The following is an 18840-nucleotide window of genomic DNA, read 5'->3' as shown; positions in this document are numbered from 1 at the left end:
TGGCTTAGTGGCGACTATCAATTTTAGGCAGATGGTCTCTTCTCAGCATGTTCGACCTCACTCAGTGAATGCCATCCGAGGGCCAGACCACAGAGAGCCCACAAATGCAACATCCTAAGTGGTAGAAGGACAAGATTCATCACCAGAGCTTTACTAAAGGCTTCTCTGTCCACCAGCCAACCCTGGCCTTGGACAACATGGGAAACCACTCATCCTGTGACCTTGGACTTTCTAATCCGGACAGCCCAGCAACAGAGATAAATAAACCTGAAATATGGGTCGGGCCCATCAGAAGCAAAGCATGGGCACAGTGAGTGTATCTGGATGCTGGTTCAAAGTCAGGTCGCCTATTTGATGCTTTTCTGGGGGGCAGGGCAAGAGACAGGACGTCCTCGGGGTCAGCATGGAGCTGTGGCTGGGTGGACAGTCACACACGAACCACAGCACATTACCACTGTCTGCGTAGTAGGTAATGAAAGTGGGGCCCAGGGTGAGTGAGGGGCTCAGTGTCACAGTAGAGGACCTGGTGTGGGTCTGGTCAGCCTGGGCAGCATTTGAATGCCTCCTGGACTCTTGGAAAGAAGGAAGGCAGAACTAAACGGTGCAGGGACCCTTGAAGGACAGCTCAGAGGACAGCTTAGGAAGAAAGGCCTAGGCTGGGGCAGTAGTGGAGAATGCCATGCCTAAGAGCAGGAGGAGTGAGCAAGGCCTTCCTTCCTGTGCCCGCACAGAGGAGACTCTTATTTGAAGTGACCTCTGAAGCTAAGCTCATAGTGCAGTGTCTGGGCCTCCTGTGGCTATGCAGCTTGCTTGCCTGGCCACTAGGGGCATCTCCCAAATCCCCCCAAAGGTCATCAACGTTGCCTGCAACTTCCTCCAAGAAAACGGAGCCCCCAGGTATCTTCTGACCCAAAGACCATAGGCTAGTGACAAGCCCTACTCAGCCACTTTGAGCTCATCTGGATTCATTCCACTCCTTGGGGGTGTGGGCCCCCCTCTACCCTATGTAGAGGTATTTTGTGCAGCCCAGCTCTTGATTCCTGCTGCTGTCAACACAGAACCCCTCTCCTGAACAATCAGGGGGAACAGGGCCTCCTGCTGCCCATACTGACCTCTGTGCTCTTTAAAATACTAATTCCAAATTTTGAGAGAAGAAAAACATTTTGTAAAACTACCTTTTCTCTGAATAGCAGACATCTCATATGAACTTGCTATTTTAGGAGCATTTTTAGAATGAAGGAATCTGTGGGGTAAAATCATTCACGAGAATGACATCATAGTTGCATTGCAAGTTGTACATTGAATTCCTCCCTCTCGGGTCAAAGCAAGAACTATGTTTTATCTCTCACTTGTATCTCTGGAAATTTAGGGACTCAGACTCCATAGAGAATCTTACTGCAACAGAAGGACAAACATTCCAGGTGCTATAAACGAAAAGGTAAAATGGAATATAAATTGACAAATAGTTTCTCTTCCAATGTTCCGTGACTGGAAACGTTAGATGTCTTCACACTGAATCATTAGCCTAGGAAAGGCAGTGTATGGCGATGCCTTTGGAAGACAGAAGTGTGTACTAGGGTGAAGCCGAAGGTCAGGCCTGGCAAGACTGCAGAGACCACAAGAGTCGACTTCTCTTATCCAGAGAGTACAAAGGCCATGTGTTCTCTGACCTTCTCTGAATCCCCATTTCCAGGCATTCTTTTTATGAAAACAACAATCTGGAAAGGGGTCGTTTAAGTTAATGAAGAATAGCTAAACATCTTCAAGGCAGCAAAAATGACAACAATCCTCTGATAACAGCTGAGAAAATAAATAAATAATTTTAAAAATGACAACAAACAACTGTGTCCCTCTCTTGAAGAAACTTGGCCCACACTAAATCACCAGCACTGCTGTGTATAGCAGTCACAGGGAAGATCTCTGAGCACCTCCAAGAAGAGGACACTAAAGTCAAGCTTCCTGTTTTCCTGGGACTTATCTGTGAGAGCGGACTGTGGGCTCCCCAGCAACCTCCATCCATGTGGCCTCAGCAAAAGCAGTGAACACCTCTGCAAACCAGCCTATCGCACTGTAGGTTATAAAAATATACAATTTCTTTTTCCATGTTAAAATAAACTAATTTAAAAGTTTTCAGACTACAAATTGTATAAAAGGATGAAGCAATGGCACTCAAAGGACCATAAACTACAAGAGTTACCCACAGAACCTCTGCTGGACAATTGGGCACTTGGGAGATGTTCTGTGCTTTCCAATCTTGTTCTGTCACCCCTAACCTGACCCATGTCACCACCACCACCCTCCCACATGCTCCTAGCGCAGGTTTGCCTGGCACAGACGATTAGGAAACAGGTCCAGGAGGAAGAGGAAGAAAAGAGGGTTTTTATAGAATGCACATCAGTTCCAAACTTCTACCTACATCAGGGCACACAGACCCGTTACTCCCTTCAAGTGGGAAGGTTTGGCTGCTTCTGATAAAGGCATCAAATTCTATTATTACAACTTTGATATGATAGAAATATAAATTATCCGTATAGTTTGCAAATATTGTTATTTATTCTCTGCAGCTTCTTCTAATCTCCTCTCCCACACCCAGTCCCGTAGGCTGATCCAGGAAAACCCAGTCGGCCTGGCATCGCTGAGACTCTGCACAGCAGGGGGAAGAGACCAAGTCCTTCTCCACACTCCTGCCAGAGTTATGCCATTCTCCAAGCAGGGGCTGCCACAGGCAGGAAACCTGCTTTGTCCTTTGTGTCTACCTGCCTGATGGGCCACAACAAGTGACCATGTCAACATTAAAAGTGAACAGTCTTGAATGGGAATTATGTGTACTTTCACTGGATACATACACATATGGAATAATATGTATAAACGGAAATAGAATAATGGAACCATGTGTGTAAAACACCCATCCCTCGCTCTGTGCTCGATAAATGACACAGGTTACCATTGTTCTTTGAGGGTTAGGTGGAAAAGCATAACATTTACCAATGCCTGTTATTTGCTCTGCCTTGTGTTTAGAGTTTTTGGTTATCTATTCATTGTATGCACACATGCATAAACTGTGAAGTACACTAAAAGGTATTTTTAATAAAATTAGAGTCATGACTCTAGGACAGAAATAACGAGAAAACTGGTAACATTATTACAAGCAGTTGAAAAGAAAATCAATAAACACTTATACAGGCACTCAGATGCCTTTACAAATAATGAGAACTGGACTGATATCCATAGGTTTATCATTTGTATTTCACTGCACAAAATTATTTGAATGTCTACATTCAAGAACCATTGGCAAATCACTGTGATTTTTCTATCTTACAGAATTGTGAAATGTCTCAAAGACAGTGAAAGGGGTAGTCCCTGTAGCACTGGATAATCTGGAAGAGTTACCATCCACCCTTCTTATTTTTGTTCATTTTGTAGCATTTTCTGATGTAACCGTTATTATCCTCAGTTCCATTAAGAAAACAGATTCATAATGCCATATGTCTACAGGCACACACACAACACACACCAAGGTTTAAATGGCAGTATGGGGTTCAAGCCCATCTGAATCAGCATGGTTTTATCTGAATGGCTGGGATTTGCTTTTCTTTCTGCTCTAGGGATGAACAATCAATATGTCCGTCGTGAAGTCTTCTGCTGTGAGACATGTGAGGAGCTCAAAAGCTTCTGGGAAAAAGAAATCAGCAAACAGACTTGTTACCGGGAATTGGAGGAATATCGCCAGGGAAGAAGTGCCCTAAGAAAGTATGTGGCTTGTTTCTCTACTGTTATTTTTAAAGTCGGTCTCCCCCAGGAATATGCCAGATGTGAAGAGAGGGATTGGAATTGTTTTCTTTTCCTATTGCTTTTAGAATTGTGTACTGGATCCGATGCCTGTTACAGCTCATAAGAGAAGCCCTGGGCTGTGTCCAGGTGGCAGAAGACAGAAACTAGGAGGAAGCTTAAGCCAGAGCCTGGGCAGCCAGAAAGTAAAAAGGCACAGTGTAAGATCAGCCAGCTTGGGCAGGCTTGATGGCCTCAGCACATATCTCCAGGAAGGGTTTCTAGTGGCCTTGTACCTGACTCCAGGATGCTTTGTGGCAAAAAAGACACAGAATGGGGAAGAAGCTGGCTGAGAGTGGCTAGTTTGGAGAGTGGTTGGACCTATTCTGGTCTGTAAGGACAAATCCTAGGAAGGGGAATCTCTTCCCTGCCTTCAAACTTTCCAATGTATCGGAACATCATAAAATACAGAAAATAAAGGACAAAGAATAGTAACAACCACTCACTCAGTCTTGCTACTAGAATTTTCCAGGTGAACCTAAGTCCTGCTTCTCATAGACAGTGCTTGTCAGAAATACTGACATTTAGGGACAGACCTCTCTTTGCTATAAAGGGAGAGTTATCTCATGTTTTCTCTTCTTTTTTCTTTTCTTTCTTTGTTTTTGTTTGTTTTGTTTTGATGGTACTGGGATTTAATCTAGGGCCTTTACTCTGATCTACATCCACAGGCCTTTAATTGTTGTTTATTTAGAGACACGGCCTCATTAAGTCACTAAGTTGTCCAGGCTGGGCTGGAACTTGTAACCATCCTGCCTCAGCCTCCCAGAGCACTGGTATTATAATTGCACATTACCACACTGGCTCTGTCTTATGCTTTGTAAGATGCTTAGCATCACCTGTGGCATCAAAACACTAGCAAGTGTGACCAACAGAGATTCCATGGAGAGAAATCAGTCTTTATCACAAATCAGTGACTCACAGAAATGCATAAACACTTTTAAGTTATAAACAGAAGTGAGGTTGAGTTACTTAAATCTTGATGACCTGAAGAAAATCTCTTTCTCGCCTCTCCACTCTTACAGTCCCTAGCATATGACACTACATTAAATTTCGGGGTTAGCTTGATACGTACGTGGGTGTGAAAAACGAGTTCAATGAAACATCTCAGGTCTGGGAGGATACGTAGTCAGAGTAGAAGAGTAGCATGACCTTTCTCTCACTGAAAGAAGGACCTGTAGGAAAGGGTGACTTCTGTAAGAAGGCATGTCACCCCTACAGTGTCCCCCTGAGAACAGGGAACCATCAGCTTCACAGGAGCAGTCCGTTGGAGCTGGAGGGTGAGATCTGAGGCTCAGGAGTTCTTCACTCCTAAAGCAAGGACAGCCCCCTAAAAGACATCCCCTCACAGGGGAGCAGAACATCCTGTCTCCGCATTTCTGTGTCCATCAGCACATCCTGAGCTCAAAATATGTGTAATTCTCTGGGTTAAACTCAGTCAAGCTCTGCCACCATTCCAGCCACGTTCCTGGTGACCTGACAGGCAGAGCCAGGCATTCCTGCATTGCATGCTAACAGGGTCACATGTTAGAGCATCCAAGGAAGAGGGCTGGTCTCTGTCCCTCCCACACACACACCCCTGGCTTGGCCACAGAGATATATCCCATTTTGAGTCCTGCCCTGGGGCTTCCTTTCCAGAAGGCCAAAAGCAAAATTTGTGACATGATTTTTTAAAATATAGCTTCGGATAGGTAGATAGATAGATAGATAGATAGATAGATAGATAGATAGATAGATAATAGAGATGATAGCTAGATGACAGATACAGATAAGAGATTAGAAGAAAATACTTGAAATTTGTGTGGCTAATTTTGACTAGTGAGGTAACAGATTGTGCATCTCTGTGTGTGTGCATGTGTATGAGAGGGAGAGAGAGACAGAGAGACAGAGATCTCCTACTTTTTTCCAAAGTTTCTAGACTGAAACTGTGCCATTTTGCAGCTAGGAAAATAAGGTTTTTTTTAAAAGGCAACCAATGTCAAATGATCCATAGAACAAGAGCATTATTTCTCCAGGTTCCCATGTGCCCCAGAAAGTACCTCTCTTACTGTTTGTAGTTTTCACTTCCTTCTGTGGCCCAAACAATACACTCCTAGAATGTGCCTAACATGAAACATTTGATAGTTGTCTCCCTCAAAATATCCACAGACCCAGCAGCTGTGTCACTGAAGCAGGAAGCTGTGTAAGGACCTGGAGGAAGTAGAGGCAGCTTCCCGTGCTCTCCTCCTTGGTCCTTGGGCCCACTGCCCAGAACTGTCCCTTTATCAACTGTGAAGTAAAATACCCCAAAAAACTTCCAAATTTGGTTAGATGATGATTGAAAATGTAAAAAATGATTTAAATAAAAAGTTTTGCAAAAGGAATCTAGATGTTTTCAAATCAAAATCAAAATGGCAGAACTTGATTTAAATCCATATCAATCTTTGTAAACAGCCTGAAACACTGTGCTAGCAGAATAATGATCTTCCCCCGTACACGTGCAGATCAGTGAGTATCACACACTCTTGGATTCCCTTTCCAGTCACACAAGGGCCCACTCTGTCTCACACACACACACACACACACACACACACACACACACCCCTTTATATTCTTTCATCTATTAAACACTAGTCCAAACCAATCCCTTTGTGAATAGAAAACCAATTAGTGTCTCATGCTCCTCTCCCTGTGCTGGGCCGACCAGTTCTTTTGCCAGTCTTGAGTTGAGTATTTTGCACGTGGTTGAGGGTTCCCTGCCCCAGAAGGGGAGTGAGAGCTGGAGAAAATCCATTTCCCCTATAATTGATATATCTGGCAGGCACCCTGAAGATGATGAAGTGGTGGCCCCAAAACTGGAACTCTGGCTGCAGCACATGATGGTAGTCCCCTGGAGAAGCAGAAATTGTTTTCAAATAATTGATCAGGGTAATTTGAGAAAAATCAACTGCGACATAGTTTCAATCAACAAACATACTCCTGGTTTGCCTGGCATGGGACAGGTATCTAGCTATTATCCCAGTATAAATTTTTATTCCCTTCTACATTTAAACATGTCTCAGTTAAGATGATAAATATACAGACAACCAAATCTAATTAACCAGACCACAGCTACAACTGTAAAACTGTACAGTGACTCTGTGAGAAAGTAATGCTTTAATGCAAGGAGTATGGTCTTTGAAATCCCTTTGTTGACTTTCTTACAGCTCACCATGTCTGGCAGATGTTAAATCTGGTAGGCTTGCGAAGGACAGGGGTTTGAATGAAGCCCATGCCAAGACCACTCACTTCCCTCTGTTCAGATGCCTGCTGATGCACTGTATCACCCAGGATGCTTTCGGCTGCAGGTCACAAAATATCTGATTCACAATCTGCTAGTCAAACGAAACCAGCATTTCAAGCTTTTTATGAAACAAGAGTTAGTCTACAATGAGAAATAAGCAATGAGGGAAAAGTTGGGTAGATGTTTCATTCAGACCAAAGGGCTAGGAAAGTGGTTTTCAGATCTGTACACTGAAGCACATCAGCCTGTTGATTGACAAAGCTGTGCCAGTGATCAGAGAACCAACCCGTGTCCTGCAGGTCACAGAGCAAACAAGCCTAGACCCATCTTTTCTCGTGGTAGAAAAACAGTGGTAGAGACATGTTCCATAGAGCGGTAGCATCACCATCTGATCTTTTAGATTAAAACAAAAATCTGCAATGGGAAACCAACAGTTTATAAATTCCTTGAAGACGGGGCTTATTATTTAATTGTTCTTCTTTACATGTTATGCAGCTCAGACGTGCTCCATTTAGGGCTCTGTTAACTTGTTTCGAGACACTCAGTAGATCGATGACACTAGCTGTCCCCTTTCTGATCCATCACACTGAAGCTGAGCCCACACTTGGCACTGGCTCTTCCTAGCCAAGCATTGAGCAGGCAGTGGTATTTATCCTGAGTGACTGCTGCATGCTGGGGCTCCTCTGGGGGGTGAGATCTTCCCAGGGCCTCCCTCCCATCAATCTAGCCCAAGAAATCTCAGAACTAGGTGATGGCCTGGGGCTTTCTGACCCCACCACTGCTTCTTCCCTCTCTGTTCCAAGACAGAGAGGGAAAAACAACACTGAAGTCTAAAAGCCTTACCATGCAGGACATGGTGGCTCATGCCTGTGATGCCAACACTCAGAAGGCTGAGGCAGGAAGATCACCAACAGTTCAAGGGCAGCCTGAGCTATATAGTGAGTACAAGGCTGTCCTGAAGTGCATAATGAGACCCTGCCTCAAAATAAATAAATGGCTGATATAAAGGCTTTCCTTGGCCTCCCAGACCACTGCAGTGCCCTCCCTTCTTTAGTTTCACAGTTTGCTCCCCCAAGTCTCATCTTATAGGTCCCAAATTAACATATATGTTGAATGGCTGGCCTGTGGTAGAAACAGTCTGATTATGAGCCCAGTTGATCCTCACTGGCTCTCAGACATTATGACTGTGGCCTACAACTCACAGACATCACCATGCTCCCTACTTATCAGGGAGAATCTAGGTTTTAGTATTAACTATAACTACTCCACAAATCAGAAAAACAAGTAATAAACATATTGGCATCTCTCAAAATTGAAAAGTGATGCTAATATTTCTAGGTTGAGGTTAAAAGCACATAACAAAAAATTAAATATCCTAGGCTGAGGGTAAATGTGTTCTTTTGAGTTTTAGTGCCTCTTGAATAGGTCCTCTCCTGTCTCTGAATATTTTGCTCACTAATTTTTGAGCATCATTTTCTTCACACTGATCACACTGCTGCAAAACAAAATAAAGCCACACAGTGATGAAAAATATTGACCAAGAGGGACCAACAATCAGTCTAAATATTCATGAACCCAGACTTAAGGGTCATTTGGACAAATAGATGTCTAAATCCTTCCCTGTTTTGGAAATAAACAATGGAACAACTACTATTAAAAAGCAGACAAAAGTGTTATGATGCTCCAGTTCTTCAATCATGTTCCTAAAATACTGTGAATGCACCCTACCAAATATGTTGATTCACATCCTCTAAGCAGTAGCCACAGCATGATTGGGTGTGCATGAAGCTGATGGGATAAAACTACTGTGAAAGAAAAATAAGAAAGAAGTCGTGGGGTGCTGATGAATGTGTAACTCCTGGCAGGTGGCGATGTGTACATGTGCGTACATGAATAAGTTCACTGTAAATCTCACTGACACAAAGGCTGTATGACACAGTTCAAAATTAATCAGAAAATGTGAGTTTCTCTTTATTGTAAATTCCTATGGTCAACTGAATCTCATAGCATGCTTTCCTTAGTTTTCAACAAACTGGTGTGTACAGCTGAAAACCCAGATGAACAAGGGGTGCATTCAATCATTAGTTGACAAAATCAGACAACAGATAAGTGCTTGATTACTGTCCAACTTAATAAAGAAATCATGTCATTGATCATATTTGTTTTCTAGTTCTGAAAGAAGATTTAATCATGTAACAGATAAAGAGAGAATACTCTTCTAAATTTAATCTGCATTATTAAGATTTGCTTCATCACTTTCTGAAATCTAGGCCAGAGATCAGCAAATATTTTTTTTGAAAAAGGATGAAAAGCAAATACTTTTTGCTTCCTGAGTCACATGGTCTATGTTGCAGCTACTCAATTCTGCCATTATAGCATGAATGTGGTTCTAGCAATATGCCAACAAAATAGCTAAGCAAAGAGACAGCGCTGTATTCTGTTAAAATTTCACTTACAAACACAAACAGTGGCAGACTTGAAAAGAGAGCCAATTCTTTGTCTAGATGATGAACAGAAGAGTGAATCAAGCCATGCATGCTTTATAGAGTCTGCCAACTTCCATGGTGCAAATATTCCCTCAGGGTCCATTTCTCACTACCAATGGGTGCCAATGACTTCTGAAGAGATGTTTGACAGTTGTACCCCATCATTTAGCACTTTTATCCTGAGGACACTTACTCCTAAATAACCAAAAGAACATGAATTACTATAAAATATAATAAGTGGATAGTGTTGAATTTTGAATAATCTTTGTTTCTAACATCTCTTAATCAAAAGTATGTAACATTTAATTTTAATAATCTCTGTATTTAAGAATCAACTCAAAAATTGAGTTGCCAGCTCTAGCAACTCAAAGAAAGGCAGAACAGGTAGTCAAAGGGATCAGACTATGATGCAGGTCTGATCTCTGTTCAGAAGAAAAGAAGGAACTCAGATGAGGAGACAGCAAGGTGGGCCTCATAAATTTAAGCCACACTGATGGAGAGATCTTGCACTAAAGCCACCTGTTAGTGAAGTTCTGTGTTTGAGAAACAAGACTGCGCTAATAACCTTACTGGGCTCAGTCACTGGTTGGAGATGGTCCACAAGTGTGGCCTGGGCATTTGATTTTTAGATCCAGCCATATCTGCAATCCTGTCCTGGTGTCACTACCCAGTTAGCCGCTGAAATAGCTGACACTGCCAGTCTGCGACACCTCTCACATCTGGGGGCATCATGTCATGGCCACTGTACCATGGAAGAATTAGTTTCATTTGTTAATAATAAATTCACATTATAGTAAAAAGTGAATCAAGTCCAATACAACACCCAGGTCATAACCCTTAGAAAAGAACCCAGGTGACAAAAGTCCTGTGGTCGGAGGCTGGCTGAGTCCCGGAGCCTTCAGAGACGCATGAGAAATAAGCACTTTTGAAGGTGGGTGCTTTCCACATTGATGGAGAGGTTAATTACGAGTTAAAATGCAGAGCAACTACTTCATAACCACAGTGAAGAAGCATACTCTGACAATTACTAATAGGGTGACATCAAAACCGAAGGTCACATAAGAGCACTTAACGAGTCCTTATTTCTTACATGAAGCGTCTTCTGACCTAGCAGAGTGTGAGGAGGCTGGAGTGAGGTGGCTGCCACTGTGGGTGCTGTGGTCCTCTGCTTTGCTGCCCCTCTCCAAACTGGTAGATCCTGTTTATGTCACTCTTTTACCTAAAGCTGAAGGGCAAAGAGGATGACACCCAATGTCCTGATAGTGTCCCCCATGCCCCTCACTTCCCTGCTTCCCTGCTCCTTGTCACATTTCAATTCCCAGACCTTGGTTGCTAACATGCTTAAACAACAAGCATCACACGTGTCAACTCTCCAAATTCTTGCCATTCTTTCCTGGGCCAGAATTGGATAGAATTTTAAGTAAGAAGTTTTCCCAGAGTCAATTTGGTGCCTAGAGGCTTCATAATATTTATACCATTTAAATTGTAGTATTTCACCTCTGAGAATCTGTCTCCGGAAAATAGACTAGGACGTGGAAAGAATATAAAGTACTGTACTCACTTTAGAGTGGAAAAATTAAAGTGAATCCGTTTTCCTTTTTCTTTTTCTTTTTTTATATTGGGATTTTTTTGTATTTAGTGTTTATTGCCTTGAACTCAGCACCGCCAACTTCTTCCCATTCTCTTTTGGGCCCATAATTGAGCAGAATTTAACCTTGGGGGTTAGGCTGCCAATTTGAGTTTGATGAGGGCACAGATATTCAGACTGCAGCATCGTCAAAGTCCGTTTTTAAAACATTTGCTAAAAAGACTATCCTTCCCCCATCAACGTGACTCTGTTCCTTGTCACAAATCAACCAGCCAGGTTAGTATATATTTATTTCTGAAGTCTCTTCTCTGCCTGACTGATCCATGTCTGTTCTTTCACCAATGCCACACTATCTTAATGATAGTTCTGTACTAATCCTCAAAATTAGGTAAGATGAGTCCTCTAATTTCCTTCTTCTTTAAAATTTTATTGGATAATTATGTTTTTGCCTTTCTACAAGAATAATATTATCATCACCATTATCATTATTTTTACTGAGATGGAGACTCACTCTGTTGCCCAGACTGGTCCTGAATTCCTGGGCTCCTGCCTCTCAAGTACTTCGAACCACAGGTACCCAGCTCTTCCCTATAAAATCTAGAGACAGCTTATTGATGGATGCAGAAAAGTCTTCGCGGCACTTTGATTGGAATTACTTTAAGCCCATTATCAGTTTGGGGAGAATTAAATTTGGGGAAAATGTCTATTCATTGTCTGCACCCATTTTTCTGTTCCTTTTCATTTTACTGTTTGTAAAAGCCACAGGCTTCTTTTAAAGTACTCTTGAAAAGAAAAGGGAGATGACAGGATTTCCTCCGTGTGATAGAAAAACAAGAGCAAAGAAAGAAAAAAGATAAAGGCATTTATTGTGGGCATGCAAGGGCTGCAGTAGAGTGCAAGATCCCCTCAGAAAAGACAAAGCTGTGAGCATTTATTCAATTTGACAGAGGGTGGAGCTGAAGGGGTGGGCAGAGTGCTGTTTTGACAGCTGATTGGGGTAATTTGGCGCATGCTCAAAAAGTGGGGCGTGCAATTCCCAGGTTTGGAAGAACACGGAAGTCAGCGTTGAAGGGAGGTGCTGCCAGGTGCCATGTTGGGCAGGCACCAAGCTGAGCTTGGCACGGGTGGAACCTATCAGGAAACACATCAGTGGAACAGCAGCTGTGGAGACAAAGCCACTAACCAGCTTCGTGTACTCTTGCCTTCCCCAGGCTCCGAGAGGAATGGAGACAGAGGTTGGAGAAGAGGCTTGGGATGCTGGATAATCCTGAGGAGAAGCAGCCCCACCCCACTGACTGAGAGCTTCCTGCCATGCTGCCTTCATAGATACCCAACTGCCAAGGGCATTTTTCTAGCAGTAAAAGTTAACACCCCATTATGCTGATTTACTAAACAGCACTCTCTCTAGTTCCTCTCCCATTTGTGAAGGGATTTACATGTGAAGCCTCCCCTGGTGCTAATGGGGGTTATTATCCAGCTCAATCCTCTCTGCACAGAGGACAGGGTGACCGCAAATGGGACAGGAAGTGTGAATTATTTAATTTAGAAAGCTCTTAGAATGAGCACCCCCAGGTTTCAAAGATCACGTGGCATTTTTCTCATTTTCTTTGAATTTTGAAATCTGAACATTTTTACTGAGCTTACATCAGGCAGTGACCTCAGTGGAAGTCTGGCTTCCACAAATCTACTGGAAATAAGAAAGTCAAAATCCTCCATCACCCCTTTGTGTGCATATAGAAATACAGCTGCTTACAAAAATAAAGCTATCGTTCCTTCTAAAAATTTAACAACATGGCCTGGAAATGAAGTCAGTTGGCTTTGCTCCTTATACATTTGGAATTTTTTCATAGACATGTTTAATCAGAAATACATGGTAAAAGCAGAATATTGCTAGGTAGACATGGCCATCACGCACTCACATTGCCTGCCCTTGACATCACCCACCCTGGATCACTCCTTCCTGTGGTGGTAAAACAAATGACCCCAACTGTTCCAGATACTCACTGGAATTTAAGGTCACCCTCATATTAACCTGTTTTCAGGTCCTCAACATAGCTAACAGGCAGATGACCACCAAGAGTGACTTTCATGAGGGCTCCTCTTGTGAGATGGAAGCAGAGGGATGTTGAGTGGGTAGCCCTTGTTAGCCCAGGAATCCAGATGGCCAGAGGGACACCAATGGGATGGGGGACAATGCTGGAGAGGACATCCCGGCCCTCAAAGATGCTGTGGGTTCTCATTACATGCTTCCTTACACTTCCACTGGAGAACTAATGGCCTCATCACGGCTTAGAGAGCTGTGGGTGGGAAGAAAGCTTGCAGGGATATTTCCACCACCCTTTAGCATTAGGAGACCCAGACAACAGTGCCATGTCTCCTTCTATGGGCTTCTGTTCAATTCAAATACAAGTATGCTATAGGCTACAGCTGGGAAAATCTGACCCAGTTTGGAAATGAATGCTAATAATAAAATAGAGTTTTATTTAGGATAGAGAACTCTGGGAATAAGAATCAGAATACCTAACCACATCTGAAAGACAGGGAGAGTCCTCTGAGAAATGGATACAGACATACTCTGTGGTAATATTTTCACTATGTGTATAAGCCCAAAGATCAAGTTGTGTACCTCAAGTACATGTAAATATACAGTAAAAACCATCCAGGAAAATAGGACAGGGAGAGCATCTTGGGCAGAAAGGAGTAGCAAATGTGAAGATCTAGGGAGGAGAGATAGACAGCACAAGGGGATCAGGGCTTGCAGTCCATAGGGTGATGAACAGAGAATGATTAGGGGACCCACACATATGACAGTGGAGAAGGGAGTAGAAGAAACTGGAATCATACTAAAGAGTTTGAACTTACCCATAGGGTAACAAACAACCATTCAGTAGAAGACCAAATTGATTAGATTTATACCATTTATTTTTTTTCAAATTTTTGGACACAAAAACATGTACATTTAATTTTATGTAAGTATATAAATAGAATCATACTGTGTTGGTCAGCTTTCAGTCAGCCTGCCAGAGTATTTCAGAAATCAACTTAAACAGAGGCTTATAGTTCGAGGTCATGGCTTTGGGGCCTGTAGTGAGGCAACGCACCATGGTGGGAGCACATGGTGGAGAACACTGCTCACCTCATGGAAGCTGAAAAGGAAAGAGAGCCAAGAGGAGACTAGAAACCCAGTATGCCCTTCAAGTACACTCACCCAATGACCTAACTTCCTTCTACTAGACCCCATCTCCTACGGTTCTACCACCTTCCAGTCATGCTGTGATCTTGGCAACAATCTTTAAACAAGGGCCTTTAGAGACTATTCAAGATCCAAACTACAATAATATGCAAGACAACATGACTTAATCACAATTTTTCACTAACATTTTCTTCCCTCCCTTTTTTTCTCCACTTCCTATTACCTGCAAGTAACCTATGTTAACAACCTCTAATTGTTAACAACCACATAACCCATTGTGAATTCTCTCTTCCTTCTTCCCTCTCTCTGTTTCTCTGTCTCTCCACTTGAAAGATTGTGCAAAGGTGTTCATGTGAGCATTATAGAAAACACTACTGTATTATACTTTTCTGCATCTTGCATTGTTTCTTGATTATACTTTGTACAACTACTTCTAAGTCAAATTAGCTCCAATTCACAATTATACCATGAGGTAGATGCCCCTCAATAAAGTCAAGAGTATTTTTAGAGGTGGATAATCATGTAAATTCCAAGGCTTTGTCATTTGAACAATATAGCAGTAGACACTCTTTTTCATAGGTCTCTTCTAGTGTTTTTGTACCAGAATTAGATTTTCAAGAATGGAAAACTGGAATAAAGAGTATTAGCAATTTTTATTTTGAGCTGTTCTTTTAATGGTTTCCAGAATAGGCTGGAGAACTGCCCCTTTGTACCAACAGTTTTTGAGTAGCTTTCTTCCCATATCACCACCAGCAATAAATGTCATAGCTCTTACTACTTTTTTCTAGTCTGAGGGCTATGGAGATATTCCTTGTGCTTTTGACCCCTAGGTGATTGAGGATCTCATTTCATCTGTTTCTTTATTAGTCAGAGCTTCTCATTTGTAAAATGTTTACTTATACTCAATACTCATTTTCCTGAAGTTTGCCTCTCATGTCAAATGTGTATAAACTCTTTACATAATCTAAACTATAACCCCTGGATTGCCATTTATGTTAGCAATCTAGAGGGCAGAGAAGGTCAGATTAATTGCATATTCATTATCAAGTGTGGAAAGCTGAAGCTGTAAAGGGAAAATAGACACATTTATCCATATGAAAATTATATGATGACATGTATATGAGCAGAAATGTTCAGGCATATTTTCAAGTTTAAACAAACACTTGGTTGCATCTGGATAAGTGGAGTTGAATGGAGATGGGAGGACACAGCTAGAGATAAATCAGGAGGTTGCTTCATGGTCACAGTGACAAAAAAGAACATGAGTAAGTGGAATGTCTAGGTCCTATAGGTATATTGAAGGTAAAGTAGTGAGTCATGGACCATCTAAAAATATAGATGCTCGTGCATTTTAGCTAGCACTTAACATGGACCTGAAGAAATACTTGAGCTGCTTCTATTACCGGTCCACTGGAGGACCTTGAGCATGGTGCTGCTCTCCTGAGCTTTGGTGTTCTTCTCTGTAGCAATGGGTATGCCACCATGCTTCTTGAGATTAAATGAGCAAGTGTGAAAGATCCCTGAGCAGGACCTAAGTCCTGTATACCTAAGCCCTCTGCCTCCTCTCTCCTTCTCTCTCAGTCCCCCTGGCAACCACCAGTCTGAGCCCATGAGGAATGTGTGGCTCTTCCTGGGCCAGAGTTTCAAATTCATGGATTCCTTGGCCCCACTTTCAAAGACTTGAACTCTGTTGTTCTGGTGTGGCACTCAGTGATTTTTATTAAAACACCCAGAAATTTGTTCTCCCAAAAGTACAGAATCGGGATGGGGGGGGCGGCTAGTGGAGGCATAGTGGTCTCCCAGGGAGGGTGAGATTAAGCCTTGCAGGAAAGGTCAGCTGTACAAAACCAGGAAATGGCCTCTGCTGTAGTGGTGAGTAGCAAACTGGGGTTAAATAAGGATGGCCTTAAAAAGCAAAGCAAGGGAGTTCAGACTTCAGCACATGGGCAGTGGAGACCTATCAAAGGTTTTTAAGCATGCGTTTTGGTTACTTTTCCCTCATTGCTGAGACAAGGTAGCCAACACCCAAAATGAAAAAAGGAAAGGTTTATTTAGCTCACAGTTCATGGCAGTTTCAGTCCATAATCAGCTGGCTCTAAGGCAGGGTAGCATGGCACTGAAGCAACACTTCAGGGGGCAGAAGACAACAAAGTAACAGGTAGCCTGCTCTTGCATAAGCTGAGGATGTTTACAAAGTAAGGATCCTGGCCCCCTGCTGAATGTTTAGTTAAATTTTTAACCTACTCAAATTGACACAATGAACAACATCCTAGAGAGGTAAGGGCTTGTCCTCTACACCCCTGGATGTAGAGCTGCTGAGTCACTTTGTTAAGCTTTTAGACTTCTCAAGTTGACACAATGTATCAACCATAACAGCAGGCAAATAACTGCTAAGAACTTGTCTTAGTAACTTAGTCAAACAAAACTGGCAGCAGTAAAGAGAATGCACTCTACAGATGTGAGGGATTGTCTCTGTTTAAACAATGATTATCCAAACAGCTTTATTTGGAAAATACTCCAGTTTGGTGACCTTCCATTAGGTCAAGGTGAGTGAAGTTCAAACCTGCAGGGTAGTAAGGAATAAGATGCCGGACCACAATAGGACGATTCGCTTTCTGCTGTAACTCAACAAAACTTCCAGTTTTCTGCTTTAAAATTAATTAGCACTTTTCCTTTAAGAACTTTAGGTGAAACACAGAGAGAAGAACAGCAAATCTAAAATTATACCAACTCAGGATGAACTCAGCTACTCTGAAGAACTTTACTTTGGAAATTAGAATACAGTGTTATTGACACCAAAGAGCATCCCAAAAGGGCCCTTTTTCTTTTGGACAACTAAAACCAAGACAGAATTGATGACAGAAGAAACTAAAGCAGTAACTGCCTCTTCTTATGTGGTACGTTAACCGCAAGATTGAAAAATGCTGTCAGTTCCAGACCTCGGGCTGTCTGTGGTGCAGACACTGGAATGCATATGCCCTGCCCCAGAGACACAATGGCACTCAGCAGCTTTGCTGCTGGAGACATCCTGGTCTCTGGGGAGAGATAGGACCACACAGAGACACTGGGTAGGAAGATTTACTGTCCGAGGAATAAGGATCAAAAGGGCAACACCCAAAGAAAGCAACCCTGAGCCAACTCCCCCAAACAAGGAGAACTGCAGCACCATGGATATGCACTTAATGCACAAAGCCAGGCTCCCACACACCAGCCTGTACCAAGGACAGGGAGGAGCCCAGGGTACCTGCTGCAACTCTGGCGTATGCAGCATTTTCCTTGAATACAGACAGCTTCTCACGGCAGAAGACAGGATTGTCACATGTGATGGAGTATCGTGTTAACTTAGACCATGATGGAGTTTTCCTTGAAAATAATAAAATTTATGTTTTCAGATTATAACTGTCTGCATACTTGTAAAGAACCAAGGAAGGAAGATCATCATAAGAATTACCCACAACATCCCCACTGGATAATAAGCATTGCTCATATTTTAAAAACTAACATTGCTCTACTTATAAATACTCAGAAAGATGGATAAATAATTCTTCAAAAATAAGATGTTATAGATTCTAGTAACCTGTTTTTCCATTCAGTAATACATTTCAGATATCTTAAAAGTGACAAAAATGTCATTCTTTTGTTATGATTGGATGCACAGTACTCAGATATGAAGGACTTATTCTTTTTTATAAGTTTACTTTTTGTAAAATTCTTTTTCTGATAAAAGTAAAACCACAAAAGTCCAGATTATAAAAGATGAATTACATAAGCATACTCTATGGAATTGATATTCACAGATAATTTCTTGAAATGGAATACATTACAGCTGACATAATTATGTCAAAGATTATGTGCTCCCCTTAAGACTACTTTATTGCTTATGAACAGTTATCTTTGACAAAATTTCCAGTTTTTCTTTTCTATAAGCAACATTACATGAACATCACAGTAGATATTTTTTACATGTTTGTTCAGTGATCTGCTTAGCACAAACTCTAAGAGAAGAACTGCAGGGTAAGAGGGTAAGCCACATGGGACACAACACCTAGCCTACAACAGTCACCCCTCACCATGGTCACAGTTGGTTTTGCCTCATATCCTACTTTCCTTCATTACAGATCATGACAGACCAAGAAGAGGATGTCACCCAGCCCTCACTCACCTTTCTTGTGGTGAAGCAGGGCTCACCCACCCTCCCCCATGCTGCAAGCCTGGTCAACCAGAAACACAATCAGGGAGGGGCCTGAGAACCAAATGAGTCAAGGAAGAGCCAGGTCATGGGCTTGAGCTGGAAGTGTAGTAGAAGACTGTGGGCTCTTTCGCCAGGTCTACTAGCAGGAAAGATGACTATGGGAGAGTAGTATCCAGGAGTGAGACCACTGCACAGAATGACAAAGCTCTGACAGAGACAGACAGAGACAGACACAGGCACAGAGGGGAAGTTTACTACTTGCACCCACAGACATAAAACCAACTTGATCTAATA

At 42.3% G+C, this 18840-nt stretch overlaps 1 protein-coding gene across 1 annotated transcript; it reads left to right on the top strand.

The window, feature by feature from the left end:
• Window positions 1-3607: 3607 nt before the first annotated feature.
• Fam240b (family with sequence similarity 240 member B) lies at window positions 3608-12464 on the top strand. The gene is made up of 2 exons (XM_023564361.2): window positions 3608-3750; window positions 12373-12464. Exons 1-2 carry the CDS (start codon window positions 3608-3610, stop codon window positions 12458-12460), a joined length of 231 nt encoding a protein of 76 aa, XP_023420129.1. The 3' UTR covers window positions 12461-12464.
• The last annotated feature ends 6376 nt before the right edge of the window (window positions 12465-18840 follow it).

Source organism: Cavia porcellus, unplaced genomic scaffold, assembly GCF_034190915.1.
Source record: "Cavia porcellus strain 051 isolate PalLab524CR breed Dunkin Hartley unplaced genomic scaffold, mCavPor4.1 scaffold_17, whole genome shotgun sequence".
In the NCBI taxonomy this organism is placed as follows: domain Eukaryota; kingdom Metazoa; phylum Chordata; class Mammalia; order Rodentia; family Caviidae; genus Cavia; species Cavia porcellus.
This window is presented reverse-complemented; position numbering and strand designations above follow the sequence as displayed.

What these genes read in the sequence shown, in the direction of transcription:
- Fam240b (XM_023564361.2), top strand. Translation starts at nt 3,608, where the DNA reads ATGAACAATCAATATGTCCGTCGTGAAGTCTTCTGCTGTGAGACATGT. An exon ending in GGAAGAAGTGCCCTAAGAAA is followed by an intron (nt 3,751 to 12,372) that starts GTATGTGGCTTG and finishes TGCCTTCCCCAG; the next exon opens with GCTCCGAGAGGAATGGAGAC.